Genomic DNA, 23,458 nt, shown 5'->3' on the forward strand with positions numbered 1-23,458 from the left:
GCTGGAGACATATGGGGGAAAATGCCTCCCTGAGTTAATGGCAGCACAGTGATTTGGTCTTGGAAGGGGCTGGAGCAGGAACATCCTTAGAGTACAAATGGGAATCAAAAGGTAGCCAAGCTGCTGCCTGCTTTGGGATAGTAAAGAAATATTTACCTTATAGTACTTAAAGGCTGTTTAAATCTTTATCACAGTTCTTATTTTGCCTATATTCATGGAGAAATGTAACTCCTATTTAGGAAACGCAAAACAAAACACCTTAAACTATCAAGAAGGTGGTTTAGGTAAATGCATTTTGCTCCACTTTCCCAGTGAACTAAGGGCTCACCCAGTGCCATGCACTGTGCCCAGCTGGTACCCACAGCCTCGTGAGGCTGCATAGGTTCAGGAGCAGGGGTGGGAAATCAAGGCCAATTAAAACACAACACTTTGGGTTAGGAGGAGACTGCCAGGATGGGTATGACAGCAGTGCAGTGGTGGAAGGACAAAGCAGCAAGAAACCATCAGGAAGGAGGCAGAAGGCTAACAGGACATCCAGAATCAAGTGGAGGGTTGCAGGCAGGCGCAGGGCCTGAAGTTGGTTGTGGAATGGAGTAAGAGAGAGAGAGTTTAACCCTGATTCATATCTAAGAATGGCTCTTTCAGAGCAAGACAAAAGATTATTAACACTGAGCAGGGGAAAGTGACCCTCAAGGCATGACTGAGAGGAAACAGTGTTCCACTTGGAATAATTCAGCATCTGATTATTTGTTTATTTCTTTATTTAGTGTAAGATCTCAGTCAAGCTCCCAAACACACAGAGCAAAGAAAGTGAAGCTTGCCAGCCTTGCAGAGGGTTGCCTGCAGCCCTCTGAAAGCACACAGGCCTCAGTTTTTGGAGTGTTATGAATCCTGTCCTGACACAGCACTGAAGAGGACAGAGAGTAACTCACCAACTTCATACTACCCTAATTTTCAGGGGATGCAGCCTTGTGTTTTTCCTGTAACTTAACTCTGGAAATCCCAATGCCAGAGCTACAAGCTACATTCAATACCAAGGTACCAGCCCATCTGACACTGCACAACTGCCTTGAACCAAACCAGAACACTGAAGCCAGCCCCATCCTCAGAAAACACCACAGCCTACAAAGGATATTCTGGGAAGTGCCAGATTAATCACAGCTCAAATTTGCCCATGAAAAGAAGTTCATGGACCATCCAGCTCAGTCTTTCAACAGGCAAAGCATGTCCCTGCAACATTCCTGCCAGCACCTTCCAGTTATTCCCCAATCCTCATTTTGGGGAGAAAGAGACCAACATGACCACACAGAGAAAAACACCTGGGAAGCTGATCATCTGACCACACCGTACTCAAAAAAACAATTACACACAGCATGAGCCAGCCCAGGGTCACAATCTTTAAAACCTTTGGGTGAAGACTGGAAGGGAAAGCTTGATCTTCAACCCTGGCAGGCAGCACTGAGAGAGTGCTCTTTGATGGAGGCTGTGTCTGGGCTGGCCCACAAACTAATTTTGAGCATGTATAAACCTCCAGAAGACAGTTTAAGAGGAGCCTCTGATGCAGACAGAAATGGTAATTATTAATTTTCTAAATAGAAATCTGACTACTTAAGCCTTATTTAAAAGCATGCCTGTCTCTGTAATTACACAGCCTTAATTTGTTTTCTTTACTACACAATAAATAAGGTGTGCACAATTACCTCTGCAAATACAAGGCAATGCCTCCTGACTGGCTGGTTGAGTACGCAGCCGCCCAGGAAAACATTCTGTGAGGGAATCACAGCCTTAAATACCTGCTCCCAGGGAAGGGTGACTCAGGCACTGCAAACACCAACCTGTCTGGCTGTAGGCACAGCCTGCTGGGGCCCTGCTCTCCTGCATGCACAGCTCTACTGTCCCACGGCCAGTGGAAGTCCTGTCCTCCCCTGTGCACCAGTTCCTGGTGCACTGTGAAGCTCAGTCCTGCTGTGGCCTTCCCAGTGCCTCATGAGGAGCATGTTAAGGCTGAATTCTTCCCCACAAGGTGCTACAACAACTTCTCTTTACTCTGCCTGGTTTCATGATATGTGTAGGAAGTTGATAACCTCCTGACTTGCAACCCTCTATCAAGTTCAAATAAATTGGCCAAAGGTTTCCGGTGTCATTAAGAGGACAAGAGAGAGTGAGAGCATGCAAGGCTCTTCCCTCACTATGCTGTGCTAAACACAGCAGCACAGTAAATACGTATTCAGATGGTTTATATTTCTCAAATTTGGGAACCATACCATCCTAGAGTTTTCTTGTACAGCCTCAAGCCAAAGACTGAGGTTTTCTGTCACCACAAACATTTCGTCTGCTCAGCTGCATCACCTGCTAACACTAACACCCAGAAACCTTGGCTACAAAGGCTCAGTCTTCCACAGCCTAGACATGTTGGTCCTCACATTCAGGGCATGAGATTGTCCAGGACCACCCCTGTAATAGCCAAAGGACTGTCAAACATGCACAGAAATTGGACCAGGAACCTACCAATGCAACTTCTCCCAGTGAGATGGTCTCCAGTAAGGGTACCCGACACTGGAAGATATCCAGCTTAGATCAGACACACATCCACCCTTATTTAGCATCCAGCCAGTATTTGTTCTAGAAGGACTGAACTGTCTCAGCTCAACCACCAGCAGAAGAGGCAGATCCATGCTGCAAAACCCACTGTTATATTTTGGATTGTCTCCATAGCAGTGATAGGCTTCACATCAGCAATGATCAGACTGGCCATGGAGCCCTAATTGTCCTCATTCAAGGAGAAGGAAGAGGAAGCCAAAGAGGAAACCAAAGCTATTTCTAGATTCACACCTCTGGCTCACAGACACCCACTGCTCCTCCACTGATTACATCAGCCTCAAGCCCCTTGCACTTAATACAGCTAATTTCAAACCTTAAAAGGACCTAAACCCTAAAATGACCCTGCCAGGCTGCAATTTGGAGCACCCTGAGGTCTACCACTTGAGCAGCTGAATGCTGAAAATCCCCTTCATGGATTTCCCACCTTTCCATCCTGACTCTGTGGTAGAGAAAGGGGAAAAATAAGCCAAGCTTCACCCAAACCCTCACAAACCTGGGCTCCTGCAATTAGAGCTGGGATAAGTGATCTGCTTGTGATTGCACAGCTGGGGTCTGAAGACAAGCGCGTGCACAGAGGAAGGGCCAGAAATAGATGTTACTGGGAGAAGGCAGAGCTATCTGGTCCATCTGAGAGGAGGAAACCTTGATGAAAGGCACTGGGAAAAAACTCAGTTCAGCAGGAAGTTTCGATTTAACCCGGGATGGGAAGGGAGGCGTGTGTGGGGTGGAAATAAGCTAATGAGACCTCAAAATTTGTATGTGAGCTTCAAGTGAAAAAAACTGCTCAGACACAGCTTGTAACACCCTGCAAAGGGCCAGCCTAGGGCCCCCACCACTCTGTGCCAACCCTCCCTGGCAGTGAAGCCACTCTCATTTATTAGACACATTTGTCATCTTATTGACTCAGCTCCAGCAACCATCCAAACAGCCACTAACAGAGAAAGAAAACCTGAGTGGCAGCAAGAATGTGTAGCAGTAACTCAACAAGCCCTGAGCACCATCCCACAGTCCCAGCCCTGCACTCAGCCCCACCACGAGAGGATTGGGACAGTATCCTTCACTCCCATCCACTCCTGTACCTCACCACAGCAGCCCAACACTACAGCAGAGTGACATTTCCATTAATCCTTTTATCCCTGGCTCCTACGTGCAGAGGCTGCAGAAAATGTCAGCTCCCTTTGAGCTGAGCTCCCAGGGAGGCAGAGCAGCCAAGGAGGCACCTTGATGAGCTGGCAGAGTGCTGGGGCCACGGAGGGGATCCCAGGTGGCACCAGGCTGGGCAGAGCCTCTCCAGCCACCCTGGCTGCAAGGGAGCATCAAAGGCATCGTGGTCTGAGAGCCTTTGGGAAGCAGCAGGGAGCCACCACCAGCCCTGCAAGCCCAGGTCTCCACCCTCAGCTGTCCAGCATCCCTCACAGGGAGCATCCACACTGCCAAGCTCCAGGAACAGCATCAAAACCCACTGGCAAACACCAAGCAAATAATATACTTACTTGCCTGGAGCTCCAAAAGGCAAGGAAAGAAAGATGTTAAGAACATGATCAATCTTACAGGGCCCAAGCAGTAAACAAACACATATTTCATCACCACGTACCAATCCTAACTCTTGACAGAAGATGGATGTGGGGTTTTTTCCACTCACAAAAGTAATTCCAAAAGACAAAAACAAACACTTTGGGGAAAAGCAGCAACAATTGCCTGTGTACACATTAATGGCACATTCAGCCTCAAAGCTAGCATACATGGCCTTCTAAACTCCTACGACATCCAAACTAATTTCATCAGGAATCAAATGTTATTCATTTTATCTGCTAGATACATAAACAGCAACGGCACAATTGACAAACAACCGTCAAAAAAAAAAAATCAATTCAGAGTGGTTCAGAGAGAACTGCTTCCCAGGAACAAACAACTGCAGAAAACACAAAACAAATGCTACAAATCAAAATAACAAAGAGCAGAAATTGGGAATATCCCAGTGGTCAGAATTAACGAGGGTTCATTATGAAAATATGCAATTCTTTAAGCTCAAAAAGGCTCAGTTCATGTTCACAATGCCCTCAACTATTCATGTCCTTTGGTACTGCAGATCTTCTATTTAGTAAGTACTTTACTGTCACTTAGCAACTGTAAATGGTTTTCCAAAAAGGAAGCTTTTGGGGTTTTTCAGTTCACATCATCTCTGAGCAGACATCAAAAGACAAATGCTCTGCAGGTCGCATCCATCTCCTTGCCCCAGGAACGAGTGTCTATCGATGGCCCAATGCACCCACACACTCAAATGAATGCACTTTTTCACTGAAGAAGCCACTAGCACTGCTTTCCAAAAAGCAGGGATAAACACTCCCATTCAGCCCATCAGCTGGTGCCCAAGGCCAAGGCCTCTCCCCAAACCCTTTTCACATTTCATATCTACAGTGGAGCAGAGAGGGCTTTGATCTTGGACACAGTCACTTGGACAAAATATTTCAGGCCCACGGAGCACCTTGCACAGTGGCCTGAAATTCAGGCTTTGCTTTATCACTTTGGGAAAAGTAAATACACATTTGGAAAAGAAACCAGTGCACTTGGCCTCAAGGATGTGGAAATTCCCCATGACACCACTCTCTAGCTAACAATGCCCTGGCAGCTGGACACTTGTGTGATGTCCCAGGATAACAGGGCTCCAGCCTCTCTGGCACAAAACATCCCTACCCCACACCCCTGCAGACAGCAGTTTAAGTCAATAATTAGCAGCAGAGCTGGCAGCTCCATACCTCAGGATTTGTGTCAGAAAAGCAGCCCTTGGTTAAAAAGTAATGAGCAGGGCAGGCTCTGGCTGTGCTCTGGGGTGGGTGGCTGCCCCCAAACTCGGCAGAAAGGGAAATGTGCAGCAGCCATGGGGCTGGTGATGATGTTGCACTCACCAGAGCTGCCATCAGAGCCAGGGCACTCATTAGGCACCCAAACCCCTCAGCTTCCCAGCAGGAACTCTCCCCATCCTGCACTGCAGCCCATTCCACTTCCCTGTGCATTTTGCTTTTCCATCTCCTGCACTTTCCCTTCCCCATCAGCATTCCCCTTCCCTCTCCTTGCAGTCCCCCACAGAAACTTTGGGGATCTGCCTTGGGAACCACATTTCCACAGGGAGAAGAGGCACAAGGGGACAGGAGCCATTGGCACTTACATATAGTGCAGGTGGGGGTTCTTGGCAAAGGCTCTTGGCTGGATGTTTCGTAGTCCTGAGTTCCTGATTGTCCTGTGGAGAGATGCAGAAGGGCAGCAATGGAGTCAAGGCAGACAACTGCTCTGCTCCCACATCCCCCAAGGCTTGCTGGGGTGGCACAGGCCATCTCCTGCTCCTCTGCTCTCCCTCCATCTCCACAAGCAGCACTGCACAGCAAACCTACCACAGCAAAGTCACCTCCCACCTTCATACCCAAGAGGAAACCCTGCTGCTTGCAGCTCTGATAAAGAAGGGTATTTTCCATAGGGAATTCTGCATCTTGAAGGGAGAATACTCCTTTTCACAGCCTACTTTGGAAAAGCTCCATCAGTACTATAACCAGGATTTGTCAGTACTCTCGAACACATGGTGTGACTATTGGGGATGGTCCTGTGCAGGGCCAGGAGTTGAATTTGATGATCTTTGTAGATCCCTTCCAGCTCAGCATGTTCTGTAATTCTGTAAATATCTGCTATCTCTGCTGCTTTGTTACGTGAGGAGAGAACAACAGCCAGCCTGCTTACAAGGGTTTTGTGTGTTAAAAGTACAGCTTGCTGGAATTTGGTTAGTGAGTGCTCAGCCCCATACAGCTCCTCCAGCCCACATGGGAGCTGTACTTAATGTAAAGCTCCCAGTGAAACACATTATTAGAGTCTCTGATTAGCCCTGAGCAACACTCTGCATCTCACACATGCAGCATCCAGGGTGCTCACAGATCCTGAGGATGTAGGAGGGGGAATTAAAAGACTGGCTGGCAGCCTTGCTTGGCCAGGCTTCCCAAGCATATGCAAAGTCCCTTCAGCCTCACGGACCTCGGTCTCCCCTCCATGACGCACAAAACTGACCTCTGTCCACGCTCAGAGAGCTGTGCAGGGAGATGCAATTCCCTTCCTGCACAGCACCACCATGATGGTAACTGCACTAAATGAGGACCAACGGCCCAGCAATGAAGGATTGGTGGAGACAGCTGGAATTTCACATTGTGGGGCTGGAATGAGTCAGAGCAACACACAAGCCCAGAACCAGAACAGCAGGGGAGAGGAGAGGTCAGGGCTGATGTGTGTTGACAGAGCTGTCAGGAGCTAGCAGTCCTCCTCCTCACAGACCCAGCCAAGACCAAAAGGCATTTCATCTCCATTTTGTGGACTCCCATAGCAAAACACAGCAGACCCAGCAGTTTAAACTGGCAGCATGGGGGCTGCAGAGGGAAGGAAGCCATGGCTCTGCTGGCAGGAAGGGGCTGCCCAGGCCCAGTCCCCTCCCCAATGCACAGGACATACTCACAGCCTCTGGAGTCCCGTGTACAGCTCCATGTCAACGGCGTTCAGTGTCTGCAAGTTCTTCCAGTTCTCTATGTGTCTGTGGAGAAGAAGGAAAGGCTCAGCTGTGGCACAACCAGATGGTTGCTGAGCCCATGCCAGGGACAGCACACAGAGGAAGGATGTCATACCCCACCACCCAGCCCCATTCTGTTTTCCCAGCCTCTTGGAAAAGTCAAATAACATGGGTTTACCCACAGTTTCAAGCACAGAACATGCAACCAAGCCATTGAATATCCTTGCCCAAGTCATTGCCCTCCCTGCAGACATCAGTGAACAAAGACACGATTGAAACGGGTCTTGCAAAAAAAGAGTGAAAGCAAATAAAGCCTCTCAACAAAAACTTAGGGCCTAAATGAAAAAAAGTCATATATTTATCCAGTCTCTAACTGGGGTGGATAAACAGGCTCCTAGTCTTTTCTGGCTGGACACGCTGCTGGCAGGAGAGCACCAAGCTTAGTTTGGAAACATTGCCTTTATTACAAATTCCTCAGTCGCCTGGGGCAGTCTGGCAGGTATGTTACAGAGAACAAAAACAGAAATAGATCTGTCACCACAGGATCACTTTCAGTAAATATTAGAGGCGGGGGAAGGTGACAGATCAGCAGCCCCAGAGAACAGGGTCCCCTGTTATCAGCAGCACAGGAGTGCTGCTGGCAGCACTGGAATGCCTGGCTGTGGCCACTGGCCTCTGCTAAGAGGCTGCAATGCTGCGTGGTGTGAAAGGAGTTCAATCCTCATCTCCCAGGCAGCTTTCGACCAGTTCTGGCTTTCTCCCAGATTAAACTCAGACACCCTCCCTCCAGAAACACAAACATTTTCAAGAGGGTCTTTTCTGAGAAGCAGGTGGAGGTAGTCCTCTCTAAAAGCCAGCTGAGAGAGGGAAAACATCTGGCAGGTCCCTTTGGACAATATGTGAAGGAAGCCCAACTTTGAAATCTCTGAACATGTGCACCCAAGCTCACATCTGCCTTGATGCAATAGTTGGCTTTGGACTTGGCCCTGGAGAGGGGAAACATCTCCAAGTGATGAAGGGTTGGAGTGATGAGAGAACACTGAGAACTATGCTGTGATTCTAGGCAAGAAGGTTGCAGGACCCCACATGGTGAGCAAGCAGAAGAGGGACCTTAGACCACTTACAGAGCAGTCACAGGGGCCACAAAATTCCTCATCCAGCATTTCCTATTCCTTGTGCTTGCGCAAGAACAGGTGAATTAGCATGAGGGAAATACATGGACCTACTTGAGCCACCCCCCAAATTACATCCATCTCAAAAAAAGTAAAACACAAAGCCTGGACTAAATCTCCTTATTTTTCTCTGCTCTCAGCATGCAGATCCAAGAAATGAGAGACCCACAAGAGTCACCTCTGCTTTCCACATGTTCCTGAATTTGTCTGCATGCCCAGAGGGGTTATGCTAAGGACACAGCACAAGCTCCCACATGCTGCTGCACGACAGGATAAGTCACAGTTCATCCCCAATGCCCTGCTCATCAGCTGAGACTGCCTGTGTCCCAGACAGAATGAGAAACAGGACATCATTACAGCCACTTCGTGTTCCCTGCCATTGTCTACGGCCCCTGTGAACATTTCCAGAACAAAACACAGACTGGGAGGAGTCAGTCAGGAGATCCAAGAGCTCAGTGAAACTCTGGAGTCAAGGCAGGGCTGCCAGCCCAGGCCCTGGGCCATGAGATTGCAGGATTGAGCAAGGCCAGAAACAAAGGTCGAAAACGTTTCCTATCTGCAACTCCTACATAGCAAAGTGAGGGTCCTCCAAGAGAAAGGACATGGGAAGGAGGAATGGGATGGTCTTGGTTTGCCACCAGGGCAAGCTGCAGCTACAGCATCCAAGCAATGACCTTCAGGGAGGGATGGAACAGCCCCAAGCCAGGAGTTATGGAGCAACCACAGCTGGGAAGGAGGCGGCAGCCAGATTGGCTCTTGTTTTATTGATCGTGTTTGCTAAAAAAAGTCAAGGTTATTTTTGACCTGACACTCAAAGCCATGTGGGCAGCATTCTAGAAGAGAAAGAAAAAGACCTGAGCTTGGTCCCAGTGACATGCCCAGGCGTGAATTTCCTCTGACTCAGCACTGGTGCATGGGGGTCTTGGGGCCTCCCCATGGCATTCCCCACTCGCCCCCAGTGACACAACTCTAGACTGCAAACACAGCTCCACAACCTCTATTGTATTCCAGCCTCCCAAAAAAAGCTCAAGAGCTTCCTGAGCCAGATATACTTTAGGTCATTATTTAACATAGACATACTACACCCATAGAGAGACAAGAAAAACAGCAGTGGAAAAACGCATGCACACACATCTATAGGATAATCCCCCAAACCAGCAGCTGCTTTATGTAGAGTGCAATGCAGGGAAATAATTAGGTGCACAGGTCAGCAAGGGTCTTTGAGTCCTTTAAAATAAACACACACCTCCCTTCTCAGGGATTTGCAGAAATTGCTTTTCCCCTTTTCTCTCTGATTTTTCAACTTAGCGTGAGTTGTACCCTTGCTCCTAGAAGTGACAAATCAGTCTTGGTTTACAGGTACTTCAAAGATACACCAGGAAAAATATTTTCTTTGGTTTCCTATTGCTTTAGAAAGAATAGTGTAACTTTGCACTGGCTGGGTTCACCTGAACCCACTTAAAAAACAAAACAGAAATGCATCTTATTCTGAAAGCTCGAGGACTCAAGCTGTGATTGCAAAATTGACAGTGGTTGCACAGAAAAACAAACCAACCAAGCGGAGAAACTCCACCCCTGAAACTTCAGTCCCTCTCATGTCCTTCAGTACCTCAACTAGCTCCCCCCCTCTTTTCCTTCCAGGGTTTGCTTGCCCTAGAAATCCTGTATCCTCCCACTTGCTGCTGAAGACTGAGACCTTCCCTCCTCCTCTGCCTGGGTTCATTAACCCAGCAGGAACACGGGTGCCTGGTTCACACCAAATACAGCTGTGACAGCTCCCAGCCCTGCCCTGCTCTCCTCAGGCAGGCATTGAGGTATGAATTACAGTCTATGGACTACAGCTTACTCCTCCCTGCACATCTCTAAGTACATATTCCTGTGGCATTCCTCAGTTATTACCAAGGCAAGCTGCTCTTCTCCAATAGTTTGAAGAGCATTACCATAGTTCACAAATCCTGAGGAGCTCACCACGTGCAGACCCACCTAGACTCACATCCAACTTCTAATTGAGACCATATGAGGTGCATCACTGACACAGATGATGTTGCTCACTTATTTTCTGGGTGGAGTATGGAGGGTAGGGCATGTTTATTTAAATACTCACTTCCTGCTCATAATTCTTGTATGTTAGAAGGGTCCTGCTGGTCCAAGTGCCTTTGCTTGCACTGCAGAGCTGAATTATACCATGTCTTCTACAGACCAAGCAACTTCCACCTTGGGAGTAACAAGGGCTTTGCCTTCCCAACTCAGATTGAAACGCTGCACCTCTCATTCCTTACCCAAATATAATCGCTTGCATTTTACATCCATTTTCTCTTGTGTCAAAGATGTCTTTGCTTAAGCAGCTCTTTTTCTTTCCTGGCACTTCTTCCTCCCCCCTTCACAAACAGGAGCCAGGCCGACCCAGCTATCATTTACAAGCTGCATGATGCCAAGTCTTCTAAGGCAGCACATCTGTACCTGTGAAGTGTGAGGCAAATTGTCTCAAGTGCCCTTAGAGACACTAACTCACGTCCCAGAAGTGATGCAGATATATTGCTCAGGCAGAGTCCTGGCAGAGAGCTTGTTTTGTTTCTGATTTCAGACCCAGCACAACTAATGCTCACAGTTGGTGATCAACGCAAGAGGAACCACTGCAACAGACACATAGCAAATGGCCATTTGCTTTATCAGCCTTTTAAGTCCCTTTTCCTTGAGTAAAAGTGACCAGAAACACAGAGCAGTCTCCGGGAGATCTCACTTGTGCAACAGCATGAGCAGCTCCTCAGATACACTGAAGAAGCCGTGATTTGTAGCCTGAGATCACACTGGCCCTTATCACAGCCCCATCAGCCAGGGGGTTTGTGTTTACCCTGTTATTAAGCATTGCCCCCAGCATTTCTGTCCAGCAGATGATTTCCAACAGACATGATTTCCTAGCCTTGTTACACCCACATTTATATCCACCCCACGTGGCATTGCAGTGTCTCTTGGGTTTGTTACTGCAGCTGTTGGCCACCCTCAGGGTGACTTTGTGTCCCCACAGCTCCAGCAGCAAAGCCCATGAACACACTCCTGGCCTCTTGTGCCAGCATCTCAATGAAAGCATGAGCCAACATCACCTCCAAGCAGCCTCAGCACTTCTCATCTTTCAGCACCTCCCACCAAGACTTCACCTAGCACACCTGGGCCAGACAGTGCCTTCTCCAGAAAAACAAACCACTTGTGATGTAGTGCAGCATCATATCAACCTCTCATCACAAAGTCACCTTTCTTTGCTGGGGAAATCAGCTGCCTTTCCAAAGGAAGGCATAGGCTTAGCCTGACAAAAGCCAACCTTAGGACACCAACCCTGCATCACATCTCAGGTACCCACAGACATGCTTTGGAACTTGTTGAAAGCCTTGTAGGCCACTGCAGCCAGACCAGTGGTCAGTCCCCAGCTCTGTGCTGTGTCCCAGTTCACAGCAAACCTGTGAAGCATGAAATGCTGTTTGTCAGCTCAGCAGCTTGCAAGCATCTCATCCTTCTGGCAGGTCCCCTGTGGAGCCAGCAAGGCAGCCAGGTGTCTTTGGCCCAGCATCACACAGATCAGTGACCTTGCTGACCATAAGGTCACTGACCCACAGGGTTTAGGTACCAGCAGGTCTGGAAAGTTCCAGGACCTTGCCCTGCTTGCTGGAAGGGGGCTGGTAGCCAACAAACCTGTGGGAACAGCAATTCCTTTCATTCCCAGGAGTGCCTGTGTCTGACAAAAAGATGACAGACTGGTGTCATCTTCTTGAGACTGCTCAGCTTCACATGCTCCCCTTCCAGCCCAGAGCCAATGCAGCAGGGGAGAACTGGAATATCCACTGGGATTCAAACACAGCCAGGCTCATTTCACCCCTCCAGGCAGAGGTGAGGAAACAGCCTCATGCCAATTTACCAAGCAATTTACTTGAGGCTACTTAATGTGTCTGGCCTTCCTTCACCCTCCTCATTCAACATTTGTCTAACCTCTCTCAGCTTTTCAAACATTGTGTCAACAGCTACAAAAGGCACCTGACAAGCACCAAGTATTACACAACATGTGTACACATGTTCCCCAAATCTGTGTCTATCCCAAAGTGGATATCTCACAAGGATGCCATCAGCTCCAATCAGTGCCTGAGCAGGTGACATGTCCCAAGTGCCACCACTCGTGTTTGGGTGCTGGGCAGTGAATAAGCTGTGCGCCAGCAATTAGGCAGCACCCCAGCACACACACAATTTATATATATATATATATATACATACATATATATATATATATATATAGGGAAGGCAAGCAGAGCATTTGCCTCCTCTCTCTTGTAGTGCAACAGGAAAATTAATTCGTCACCCAGGCACATTAAACCTCACAATCCAGACAGACACATTAGCTTTCAATTACCTGATATGTTTAGCATTATAAACAAACCTCCTGGCACACCAGCTCCAGACCATGCAAATGTGAATTTGATTGCAGCGGGAATAAAGGAAAGACCTGTCTGAACCCCTGACCAGTAAGAGCTGCCTCCTCCAAGCAGAGGTGCTGCAGATGTTGATGGGAAGCCCTGGAAGTTGGCACTGGTCCCACACAAACCCAGGGCTAAGCACAGCCACTGTGGCTACTGCCAGCTCCTTTTATCCATCCCTCACACCCTACTTGGGGCTGAGGAAGCCATAAAGAAATCAAACATCTTTCATAATATTATAAGGCACTTATCACATAATTTAATAACTAGAGGCACAAAGGACTTGATTCCCTCAATATGAAATTTATAAAAGTGAATTGGTAACAGAAATTTAAAGGCAATTGCAGCTGAATAAAGACTTACAAGGACAACATTCTCCCCACTTAAAGCACAGTCTCCCCCTTCCCAAAAAGCATGGAAAAGTCACCCAGCAGTGGCTCATTAAGGATAATTTGAGGTGAGTGGGAAAAGGGGGGGTAGAGAAAGCAAATGCAACTTTGTAGAAACAATTATGAGCATAACTCCACAGTGTAATTGTGATTCGTCAGGGTAAGGATGATAAAACACCACTGTGACACAGCTCCCTCTGCTCTGCTGCTCCTGCCAAGGTCATGCCAGGGTGTGTGGGGGCTGCAGAGTGTGACAGGGATGCACTCAGCCATGGGCCAGCCACATCCAACCCAGCCATCCAAACCAGACCCTTCCAGGAGGGCTAAATAAAGGAGAAAGCTCCCAATCCCCAGCTGAGGAAGGTGTGGGAACAACACAGCTGCCCCAAGGCACTGCACAGCAGCATCTCAAAAATCTTCCTGGAGGAACCCAAGTGCCAGACACAAGCAAGTGACAGGACACAAAGCATTCAGAGAGGACTCTCCCACAGGACACTTTTCACATGAGTCCAGACAAGTTTCATGTTCACCCCAACAGCATCTGCCTGGCCCCAGGCTGGCCAGGAGCATCCACAGGGTGCAGAAGAGCTGCTACAGCTTCACTGTCTAAAAAGATTGTCACATAGAGACACCCTACAATGGAAGGTGCCCTGAGAAACAGCTTTAAGCTGAATAGGTTTGGGTTTGGTTGTTTTTTTTTTCCCAGGCTCTGGACTTATTCCACCTTGCATAGCACGCACAGGAGCTGGACATAAAAAACAGACAGCAGAGCCAGTGCCACCAGAACCTCATGCTCAGCTTTTGTCCCAGAGACAGGAGATCCTCTCAGGGCTCACTTTGCCCCAAGCTTGTGCATGCATCAGTTTCCTTCTAGGATCTCCTCAGGCCTCTGCTTTTTTCTCCACCAGCTCTGGATGCTGGCTCATGGAGCAGGGAGCAATTCCTTTCAGGGACAGTGTGTCAGTGTTAGCAGAGGACAGCAGGCTGCCTGGACACAGCATGGACAGATGGCTGCAGCACACAGGAGGCACTATGTTCCTGTTAGCACACACTGCAGCCAGAGATCTTCAGTGGAGGGAACTATTCCCAGGCACATATTTCCAGAAAGGAAGAAATAGGTGTAAAGTAGGATAGCAGAGCTGAAGAAGGGCTGTGGGCAGCAATACAGCTGCCACCACAACAGATACTTGCCCCAATATTCCATCACTATTACTAATCTAGTCCTGGAAGGGAGCAGCCCTGGGGTCCCAAGCAAGGACTGAGGTGTTCAAAGTCATTTAAGTGCTGAAGAAAACTCATTTTTCAGAGACAAGCAGCAGTGCAGAAGCCTCAGGAGGAAACTCCCAAGGGCTACAGCATCTCCTGCACAGGAAGCAGGGCTGAGGGGACAGCACCCCAAAAACACCTCTGTGTAAGGGCTGAGCTCCTGGTGCAGCCCCAGCTCCCTGCCCACCACCTTGGCACCTCCCAGCTCCTGCAGGCTCTCTTCCTAACTCTTTCTTATTTATTCCCACAACTATCTGACCTCTGCACAGTCCCAAACACCACCTAGAGTGAGAAGGTGTGAAATGGGATGAGCAGTTTTGTCCTGCAGACATGAATATAAATACACAAACACAGACACCTTGGGTGAATCATCACCAAAAGTGGGAGTTCACTCCCCACATGCAGCATCCGCCAAAGCTCACTCCCCTTTTTCTCTGAGTGCCAAAACCAATTATATTTCCCCAAAAGGGCATTGCTTTTATTATTCTCTGGTGGGAGAACCTACAGAGCCAATCTTCTGTGCCCAGATATGTGCTTCCCACCATTGGACATGGATCTGGGGGACATGGAGAAGAGACTCCTGGCTCAGGATTGCTAACATCAACCTGTGCATGTCTAATCATACCACATCTCCAAAATAGCCATGAAGCCGGATAAGATGGGAGGGCAACCCAAGGACAAGGAAAAAAAAAAAAAAACCAACCTTCCCCTGGGAGTTTTACACCACACAAAACTCAGGGTGAAGCAGCACCCTTTGGGCTCCTGCACCCATGTAAAGCAAAAGAGCATCTGCTTTTCCAGCAGCTCTCCAGGCACCTGCCATGCCAAAGGAAGGGATGCTTTATCTGTAGGATTTCATATGCAGGGAGAGCCAGCACTGTGCAGCGTTTTGTGGTCTTTAAAGATCAAACAGCATTTTAGAGAGGAAGCAGCACCCTGGTCAAAATCAGCCTCAGTAATCACATTTTGCTTTATTAAACCCTCCTTGCAATTTCAAACTGGAAGTCAAATTCCCTCACACTTCTATCTCCAAACAGGTCTGGGGCTTTCCAGAAATCAAGCTATAATATTTTTTAAATATTTTTTATATATGTATATATACATATGCATATATTTTATAGGTACATATATACATATATATACAGATAGATATAAATATATCTATATATAGAGTGTATATATACATATATATATAGTAATATACTAATACAGGCAAAAAAAGGCTGCCAAGCTCTACTCCAAAGGCAGCTGTTTCTCCCCTGGGGAGCACAGTGCCTACACACATTAGCAAGACAATGAGATGCACTAAAGGTACCAGATCACTAGAGTTCAGCTTGGCAGGAATAACTCTTGGTAAAAAGCAGTGCCAAAGAGCATATGGTAGAAAGGACACCCCCCCCCAAAAAGACAGAGAGCCTTGGAGATGGTCAAGACAATATTCTGGTAGGCTGTAGTAGCTCAGCTGGGACCCAAAAGGGAGCACTGCCAGCCACATGCACTCATTGCACTTCATGCTGTGCTTGAAGACAGGAAAACGGATGGAGAAGGAAAAGGAGAAAATAAAATCTCCCACAAACTGGCTGTTACTGTGATCGATGGCACTGGGAATGAGCAGACAGGAGCAAGAGTCCAGCACAAGCAGATGTGGGAGCCAGGAATGGGGCTGTACAAGTGCCATGGCTGGAGGGGGCTGCAGTCCTTAACCCAGACCTGCTGCCACCCACCCACACAAACCCACAAGCACACTCCCCAAAACCACAGCCACTGTGTGAGCCTCATTTCGGGAGTTCTACATCCTTATGAGCTTTGTCTCAACCCTGTTTTGATGTAGGTGCACATTTTTGGGCAGTGTTCCATGCCTGGATGCTGAAAGCAGCACAGAAAGCAGAGCCCAGAGCTCAAACCATGGGTGCCAGAGGGTGCCCCAGCCTCTGCACAGTTATGGACATCCAGCAGCCAAATCCAGGGCCCTTCCACAGTCCCCCATCCTCCTCTGACCTCCTCTGCTCCCCCACCCCCAGACTGCAGCCCATCCCATTTCCAGCTTTCCCACACACCCCAAACACAGGGAAAGCCACTGGCCAAGAAAGAGGAGAGGAGAGAGAATCTTTCTGCACTTGGATCCTGCTCCTTTGAGGCTGCTGGGTTGTTTTTTATTTTCCCAACCATCTCCCAAGGAGCCTGAACTTTGATCCTCCAGCATTTTGGCTCCTCAGATGTTCATGGAGCTCAGGCAAGCAGGCAGCAATGCCCAGCTGGGCTGGCCACAGGCCAGGATCTCACCCTCTGCCCTCAGGACAGCCATGGGCAGGGTATCTCCAACCTGAAAGGAGACTTTCCAAGGCCCCTGTTACCTCCACAGCATCACAGATCTGCCTGCTCAGCTTACAGCTGCTCCCCATAAAGCCAAAGAACCAGATAAATTCTCCATACAGTTTATTTCTGAGCCAACAGCCGTGACCCCCTGAGGCTTTTATCTGCTCTTCAAATAAATCACAGCCAGCTCTGCCCACCCTCCCCAGCAGCAGCAGAGGGGCTCCTCCATCAACCAGGAGAAGGCCACAGTCCCCTTTTTCCCAGGAAAAGCATGAAAAAAACCTTCTCCCTTCCCTCCACTAAGCTGTTCCTGCAAGGGACACACACACACAGACTTGGCTCTTATTGCAGAGGTGTAGGAACAGAAGCATCACTCAGGAGCAGGGGGATGTACTCATTAAGGCATGGTGACTCAGAGCTCAAGGCTTCCCAGGATAACAGGTATTTTGTGGGAAGTCAGCTGGCTCTGGAAAGGAAAAGCAAACCAGCATGCCTATAAACATGACACAGGCAGGGAGATGCAGGGAGGGGAAGAAAGGAGAGCAGGGAGGCAACAGACATTTTAAAAGCTCCTCTCCCAGCACTCTACTTTGTTCTTCTAAATGTAAATAAAGCACCTTGCAAAAAACCTTACAGAAGACACTCTGACAGCCAGAGACACTGCTAACCAGGCTGTTGTGCTAGCACAAACAGCAAATCCTGGGACAGTTTCTATCCCCTCTCTCAGCTCAATCTGCCATTCCTCTAGATAAAGGCATAGCTGAACCATGGAGAAGCCTCTGCTTGCCTGGCACCTTGACTTGCAACTTCCCAAAGCACCAAAACCAGCCTCCCTCAACCAAACCCCTCTGCTCAGCATGGGCACCTCCTTCACCAGGGCCAGAGGTGGGTGAAACCCTCGAGCTCCCACTGTCCAAACACTGCTGCTGGGCTGCACTGGCTGCTAATCTGGTAAGATTTGTTCTACACCACGAGCAAGGCAGGACGACACAACCTGAGTCCCTGCAGTGTGGCCAGCACATGGCAAACATCACCCCAGCACTGACAGCCCCACCCTGCCCTAGCAGGGAATCCTTGCACCACTTGAAGATGCTGTTCCTCACTGGGGCTTTGCACAGTTTTAAGTGACACATCACAACATCCACAAGATGAGCACAAATATGATGAGCCCGACAGCTTTGAGCTCCTGAAAATGAGCCTCCTGTTGCTGAAGGATTTCCAGGAGGCTGGCATTAAACTGACAGGTAGAAAATCTCACAGGGGTGTTTGAGGAATCCAAAGGTCCTGCTCAGAATTAATTGAGGAGAGGCAGGGAGCAAGGAGTTACAATTCACCTCCTGACATTGCTTGCCCTTTCACCACTTGCTCTGAAGAGGTATTTAACAGGACACGTGTCTTTTTGGTGCCATTGAAGGTCATGGAAGAATTTTGAAGCCAGAAAGGATATAATCTGACAAAGTCCCTCCAGGGAGATGTTGTTTTAATATTTTTTGTTTGTTTTTGCAAGGAATCACTCAAATTTTGTTTCTGCTCTTGGGCAGCTGGAGGGCCCAGAGTGTTCCAGCACCATCCTCAAACTGCTCAAGCCCAGCAGGTCATCAGGAGAGGAAAACTCACTCTGCACAAAGAATACAGCTGTAGCTGCCTCCCCAGGACTCTGGACCCCACAGGAAAGCAGGAAGAGGTGTAAGACATTCCTGACTCCCACCTGAGCTGGCACAGCCCCCAGCACCACTGAAATCACCCTGCTGACAGCCAGCACAGCTTGGGAAATGACTCTGTGCCTCTGCAGCATCCTGCATGGCTCCCCCGAGAGCAGCAGCACATCCTGCCTCCACACAGCCATCCAGGCACACTCCTGCCCCTTCCCAGCCCCAAAGCCCTGGCAGAGCTGCCCCAGGAGGGTATCCTGACCTTCCCCAGCTGTGCAATGCAAGCACCAGCTCCCATTTCCACATTTTGGGCTGCCTGGCACACGAGGTCCCACACAAACACACAGAGCCAGAGAACTTCTGAGGGAGAGGCAGTACAAGACCTCCTGAAGCACCCACCCACCCCAAACACTGACCAATAGATTCTGCCCTTGATGGCTTTAAACTGGGCTGGTTTTGGCTTTTCACATCTTTCCCCTAAGTCCCCTTTGAACAATCCTGTAGTTGCTATGGAAATAGTCTCATCAGTATGGGTGGAGCATAGCAGCACTGGCCAAAACTCCCTGTGGCTCCCAGGGAGCTGACACCAGTTCTAGGACCTGGCAGCACTGGACGTTACTCCAAGCTGCACAGGGAATACCTTGAACTTAAAGCAAAGCTTGGCACTGATGGATGAGTGAGACCCACCTGGGAGTCAAGGGCAGGGACTTGCAATTCACCCAGGTATAAACAGGTTAAAATGAAAATTGAAACACCCTCATGCTGGCTAAGGGGTGAGAGGGTTATAAACAGCAAAAAGCTGCAATTGGCCCCAGCAGCACCCTTGCTTGGAGCAGGAGATGGCCCAAACAAGAGTAGCAGGAGCGGAGCTGAGCTTTATCCCTGACCACCGATGCAGCCTCCAGGGAGGCCTCTCCTGCCCTCTCTGCCCTCCCAGCGCTGACACGAAGCTAATCAGCAAGCAGGGTGTGAACAGCAGCCATCAAGCACTGTGAAGAGGGCTGGCAGGCAGAACAGAAATCTTTTCCATGTGGCAAAGAGAGCAGCACGTTGGGCAATTGCTGTGTGCTCCGGTGGAGCCACTTCACACACGGAGTCACCCCCTGCCACCTGGGAGCCCCAGCTGCACAGCGTCCAGGCTGGACACCTCCAGTCAATCCCTTGCTGAAAACACTGCCAGAGCCCTTGCAGGTGATGGATTATCCTTTACCAGCAGAGCTTGGAGAGAGGTCCCCAAGCAGCAGAGACCAGCTGAGTGGGAAATGCATCTTCTCCATGGGAGTGGACAGCAGGGCAGCAGCACTCCCTGCACAGGGAGGTGCCACTGCTGTGCTGGCAGATGTGCTGCAGTGTCACCAACCCCAGATTCAGGGTAAGGGCCAGGGACCCCCATCTCCATCTCCATCACCCACCCAGCTGGGAGACAGGGAGGATGAGATGCCTCTACCAACAGTGTGGACACCTCCTGCCTCTGGCCATGCTGTATTCAACCTGCTGGCATCTGCCACCCTGTCACCAGCTGCAGGAGGCTCTCCCAGCTGCAGAATGCAAACCAAGGTTTCAGCACTGCCAGGGCTGTCCCCAGCCATTCCCAACCAGAGATCACATCACGAGGGGCAGTTTAACCTGGCACAGCCTGGGCTGCAGCAAGGAGCTCCCAGGCTGCATGCTGGGCTCTTACACCTCCAGCACTCATGGTGGACAGGCACGTGTGAAACCTCCTCCACATCATCACTGCATGCTTGGCAATGAGCAGGTTGCAGATGTTTTCTCAAGCTTTGGTCTCCTGGAACAGGGGTTTCCCTGCCCTCAAAGCTGATCCCACCACACAGATCTCACCAAGTTTTACCATCCTCCCCTGTCACAGACATCTTTTATGAAAAAGCCTTTCCTTAGGATTTTTCCTCCTGAGAAGTTGAGAGGCCTCAGGAACAAAATGTAACCAATGGTTATCTGCTGCTGTGGAATGCAACAGGTGCATCTGTGACTGGTCTCGTGTGGTTGTTTCTAATTAATGGCCAATCACAGTCAGCTGGCTCAGACTCTGTCTGAGCCACAAAACTTTGTTATCATTCCTTATTTTTCTATTCTTAGCTGGCCTTCTGATGAAATCCTTTCTTGTATTCTTTTAGTATAGTTTTATTATAATATATATTATAAAATAATAAATCAAGCCTTCTGAAACATGGAGTCAGATCCTCATCTCTTCCCTCATCCTCAGACCCCTGTGAACACGGTCACACTCCCCCAGCAGCCCTGGAGCTGTCACACAGCACATCCCACCCTCTGCTCCCAGACCTGCCTGCAAGGGGGGAATCACCCAGGCAGCACCAGGAGCTGGCACATCCCTTAGGCTCACCCATCACTGGTCCTGGGGTGGATTTGAGCACAGCACAGAGCACTGCTGGACCCCACATTACAGATGCATGACCCTGTTCAAAGGACTAAGGAACAATTTGCACTGTCAGGCTGCAGGGTGCACATCTACACTCCTGCTTTGGGAGCATCCTGCCAGATCCCAAATGCTCTCCCAAACTAATGGGCTCAAGAGAGATGTTTGGACTTGAGCTGTTACGGAACCATCCATGCCTGGTCAGAGATGCTGCAAAAAAGAAGTTTGCACTCCAGTAATTGTTCTTTCTCACCCAAATTCAGCAAGTTCAAGAGAAAGCAGCAGCCAAAATGCCTCCCACCCCCTTGTCCCATGCCCAGGGTATGCAGTCTCTCTCCCTCCTTGATGGCAGAAGTCTCATTGCACCAATACAAAACATTTTGTCCCACAGTTTTGGGGAGATGTTATTGAAAGGACATGGAGGCAAAGCTGCCTGCAAAGCAAAGGGACTCTACAAAATCAGCAGAGACCTGAATCAGCCCCACTTGGACCAAGGACAGCAAAACCAGGCTGAGGCCAGGGGAGCAGCCACCTATGACTCTGTGCCACTGTCACTTCCAACTCACAACACTGAGCCAGCACCTATCACCATCCCTTGTGCCACACCTCCAAAGCCCTGGGTGACAGACTGCACAGCCCCAGCCCCCACAGCCCCTTTATCCCCTGTGACCCAGAGCTAACCCCAGCAGCAGAACAGGGACCATCCTGTCTCATGGAGAACTAAACCACAGACCAAGCAAACAACTTATCTCTTATAGCACAGCAGAACTCTCAGGATGCCCTAAGATGCAGTTCCTCCAACACCCACATTTTCTCTGTCTTTACCCCAACTTGGAGGTCCCCACCAAAACCTCAGCAGCACAAATGCTTTGGTGAGGCCCAGCCAGGCCTGTGGATGCTGCCACCAGGAGGATTCTGCTGTTAGGGCAGAATTTGGGGCTGACTCCTGGGAGGGCACCCAGGTGGCTGCACCCCACAGCACCCTGAGATGCCCAGCAGAGAGCTGTGCCCATTGCCTGCAGAGCAGCACAGCACCTCAAATAAAAACTCCCCACAGCCAGCACAGTGAATAAGATTACAACAAATATAAACTAATGATACAGCTGTCAAGACAGATTAGACTGCACAGTGTAAAAAATTGCAGGGCTGTTTAGTCACAACAATATAAGATTAATTTATCAATACAGCTTATGTGGCACTGGAGAGATAGCAAATTGAATAAGTGAATCTTTTCTACACCTTGCTCAAGGAGGGAGTCTCAGACCTGATGGGTGTATGGGGCTGGATACCAGTGAGGATCTGCAGGCAGCAATCACCCAGCAGGGCTGGTTGGACACAGCCCAGGGAGATCTGCACCTTCATCCCAGGCTTAGGGGATGCCCATGTGCCACCCAAATGCACAGCTCTGCACCCACATGCTCCTAAAGGTGCCCACCCTTCTGCAGTACCAGAGTCAAGAGTGATGGTGCTAAACCAGGACATCCAGAAGCTGCTGCTGCAGGCAGGAACCTCCCAGAGCCTTTTCCATGGGCTCCTCCAAGCCCAGCACCCAGGACTGGAGCTGTGTGTGTAGCCTCACCTTCCAGCTCTGTCCCAGTGTCCTGGTGCACACAGGAGCCCCAGGCAGCATCCCCAGCTCTAACACAGCCAAAAACATGCACAGCCACCCCTTGGAGGCTAAATCCTGGCAGAACCAGGCAAGCCTGCAGCCCTGAGAACATCTCCCATGAGTCCCCAAAAAACAAGAACCCAACCCAGAGGCCCTCAGGAGGTGCTTCCCTATTTATCCCACAGCTTCTACCCAAAGATGACTTGCACTGGGCCCACATCTTTTCAGATCTCTCACGTGCTGTCATCTGTGGGTTAAAAAATGTGCAAGTAAGTAAATAGGTGCAGCAATAATGAGCCAGGGTTTCGATCTGTGAAGGTGAGAGCACAGCAGCATCTGCCAATACGAAGGAAGCACCCGTTTCTATAAATATTGAAATCCGGTAATTATCATCATTAGAACTAGTTGTGATTTAGCCATAGCTCAATCCCAACAAGTAAGAATGGCATTTATTTGCCACAATTAGAACAGCTAAAAATACCTCCCAAACTTTGCCTGGTTCAGCCCTATCCCAGCAGGCTCAGCTCTGGGCAGGGAGAAATGCAAAGCAGGGGATCACTTGGAGAACCATGCAGGGCTGAAAAACCCCTGTGCTCTCACAGGGAGACCAGGACACCAACACAAGGCCACCCCATCTTCTAGGAGCCCTTCAGCTCTGGTTCATCCCAGCTAATTCCTGCCCCACAAGGGTGGCTGCTCCCTATGCAAAGCAACATTCCCTCTAGCAAGCTACATTTTCCATACCAAAAGTTTCTTTGCAGCTGCATCAAAAGGCACAGATCTGCTTTAAAAGGCAAGCAGAAAAGCCTGGCTCAACCAAGCCATCCCCCTGGCAGTGGGGGCTATAGCCCTGGTGGCACCCAGATGATCCAAACCAGCCTTTGCTGACAGCCATGAGTCTCCTCTCCTTGTGGAAACCTTGCAGCCATGCCAAGAGCCTCCACACCTTCAGCATCCCTCCCAACCCCAGCTGAGTGCTGAAGGACTCCTCGAGCTTGGCATGCTGGACAGACAGAAGCTCCTGGAAGACCTCATCCTTCCCAGTTTCTGCAGACAGCTCCTCA

The 23,458-nt window shown here is 49.4% G+C and overlaps 1 protein-coding gene across 3 annotated transcripts in view; it reads right to left on the minus strand.

The window, feature by feature from the left end:
* Positions 1-23,458, minus strand: part of NTRK3 (neurotrophic receptor tyrosine kinase 3) — a 218,569-nt gene that overhangs the window by 178,364 nt on the left and 16,747 nt on the right. For all 3 annotated transcript variants that reach the window (XM_071441298.1, XM_071441300.1, XM_071441301.1), the window contains exons 2-3: positions 7,091-7,165; positions 5,768-5,839 (exon numbers count right to left, since the gene is read on the minus strand). In XM_071441298.1, coding sequence (XP_071297399.1) covers positions 5,768-5,839; positions 7,091-7,165 — 147 coding nt within the window. The remainder of the gene's footprint in view (positions 1-5,767; positions 5,840-7,090; positions 7,166-23,458) is intronic.

Source organism: Agelaius tricolor, unplaced genomic scaffold (genome assembly GCF_023055355.1).
Source record: "Agelaius tricolor isolate 1412-34295 unplaced genomic scaffold, bAgeTri1.0.p SCAF_16, whole genome shotgun sequence".
Lineage (NCBI taxonomy): Eukaryota > Metazoa > Chordata > Aves > Passeriformes > Icteridae > Agelaius > Agelaius tricolor.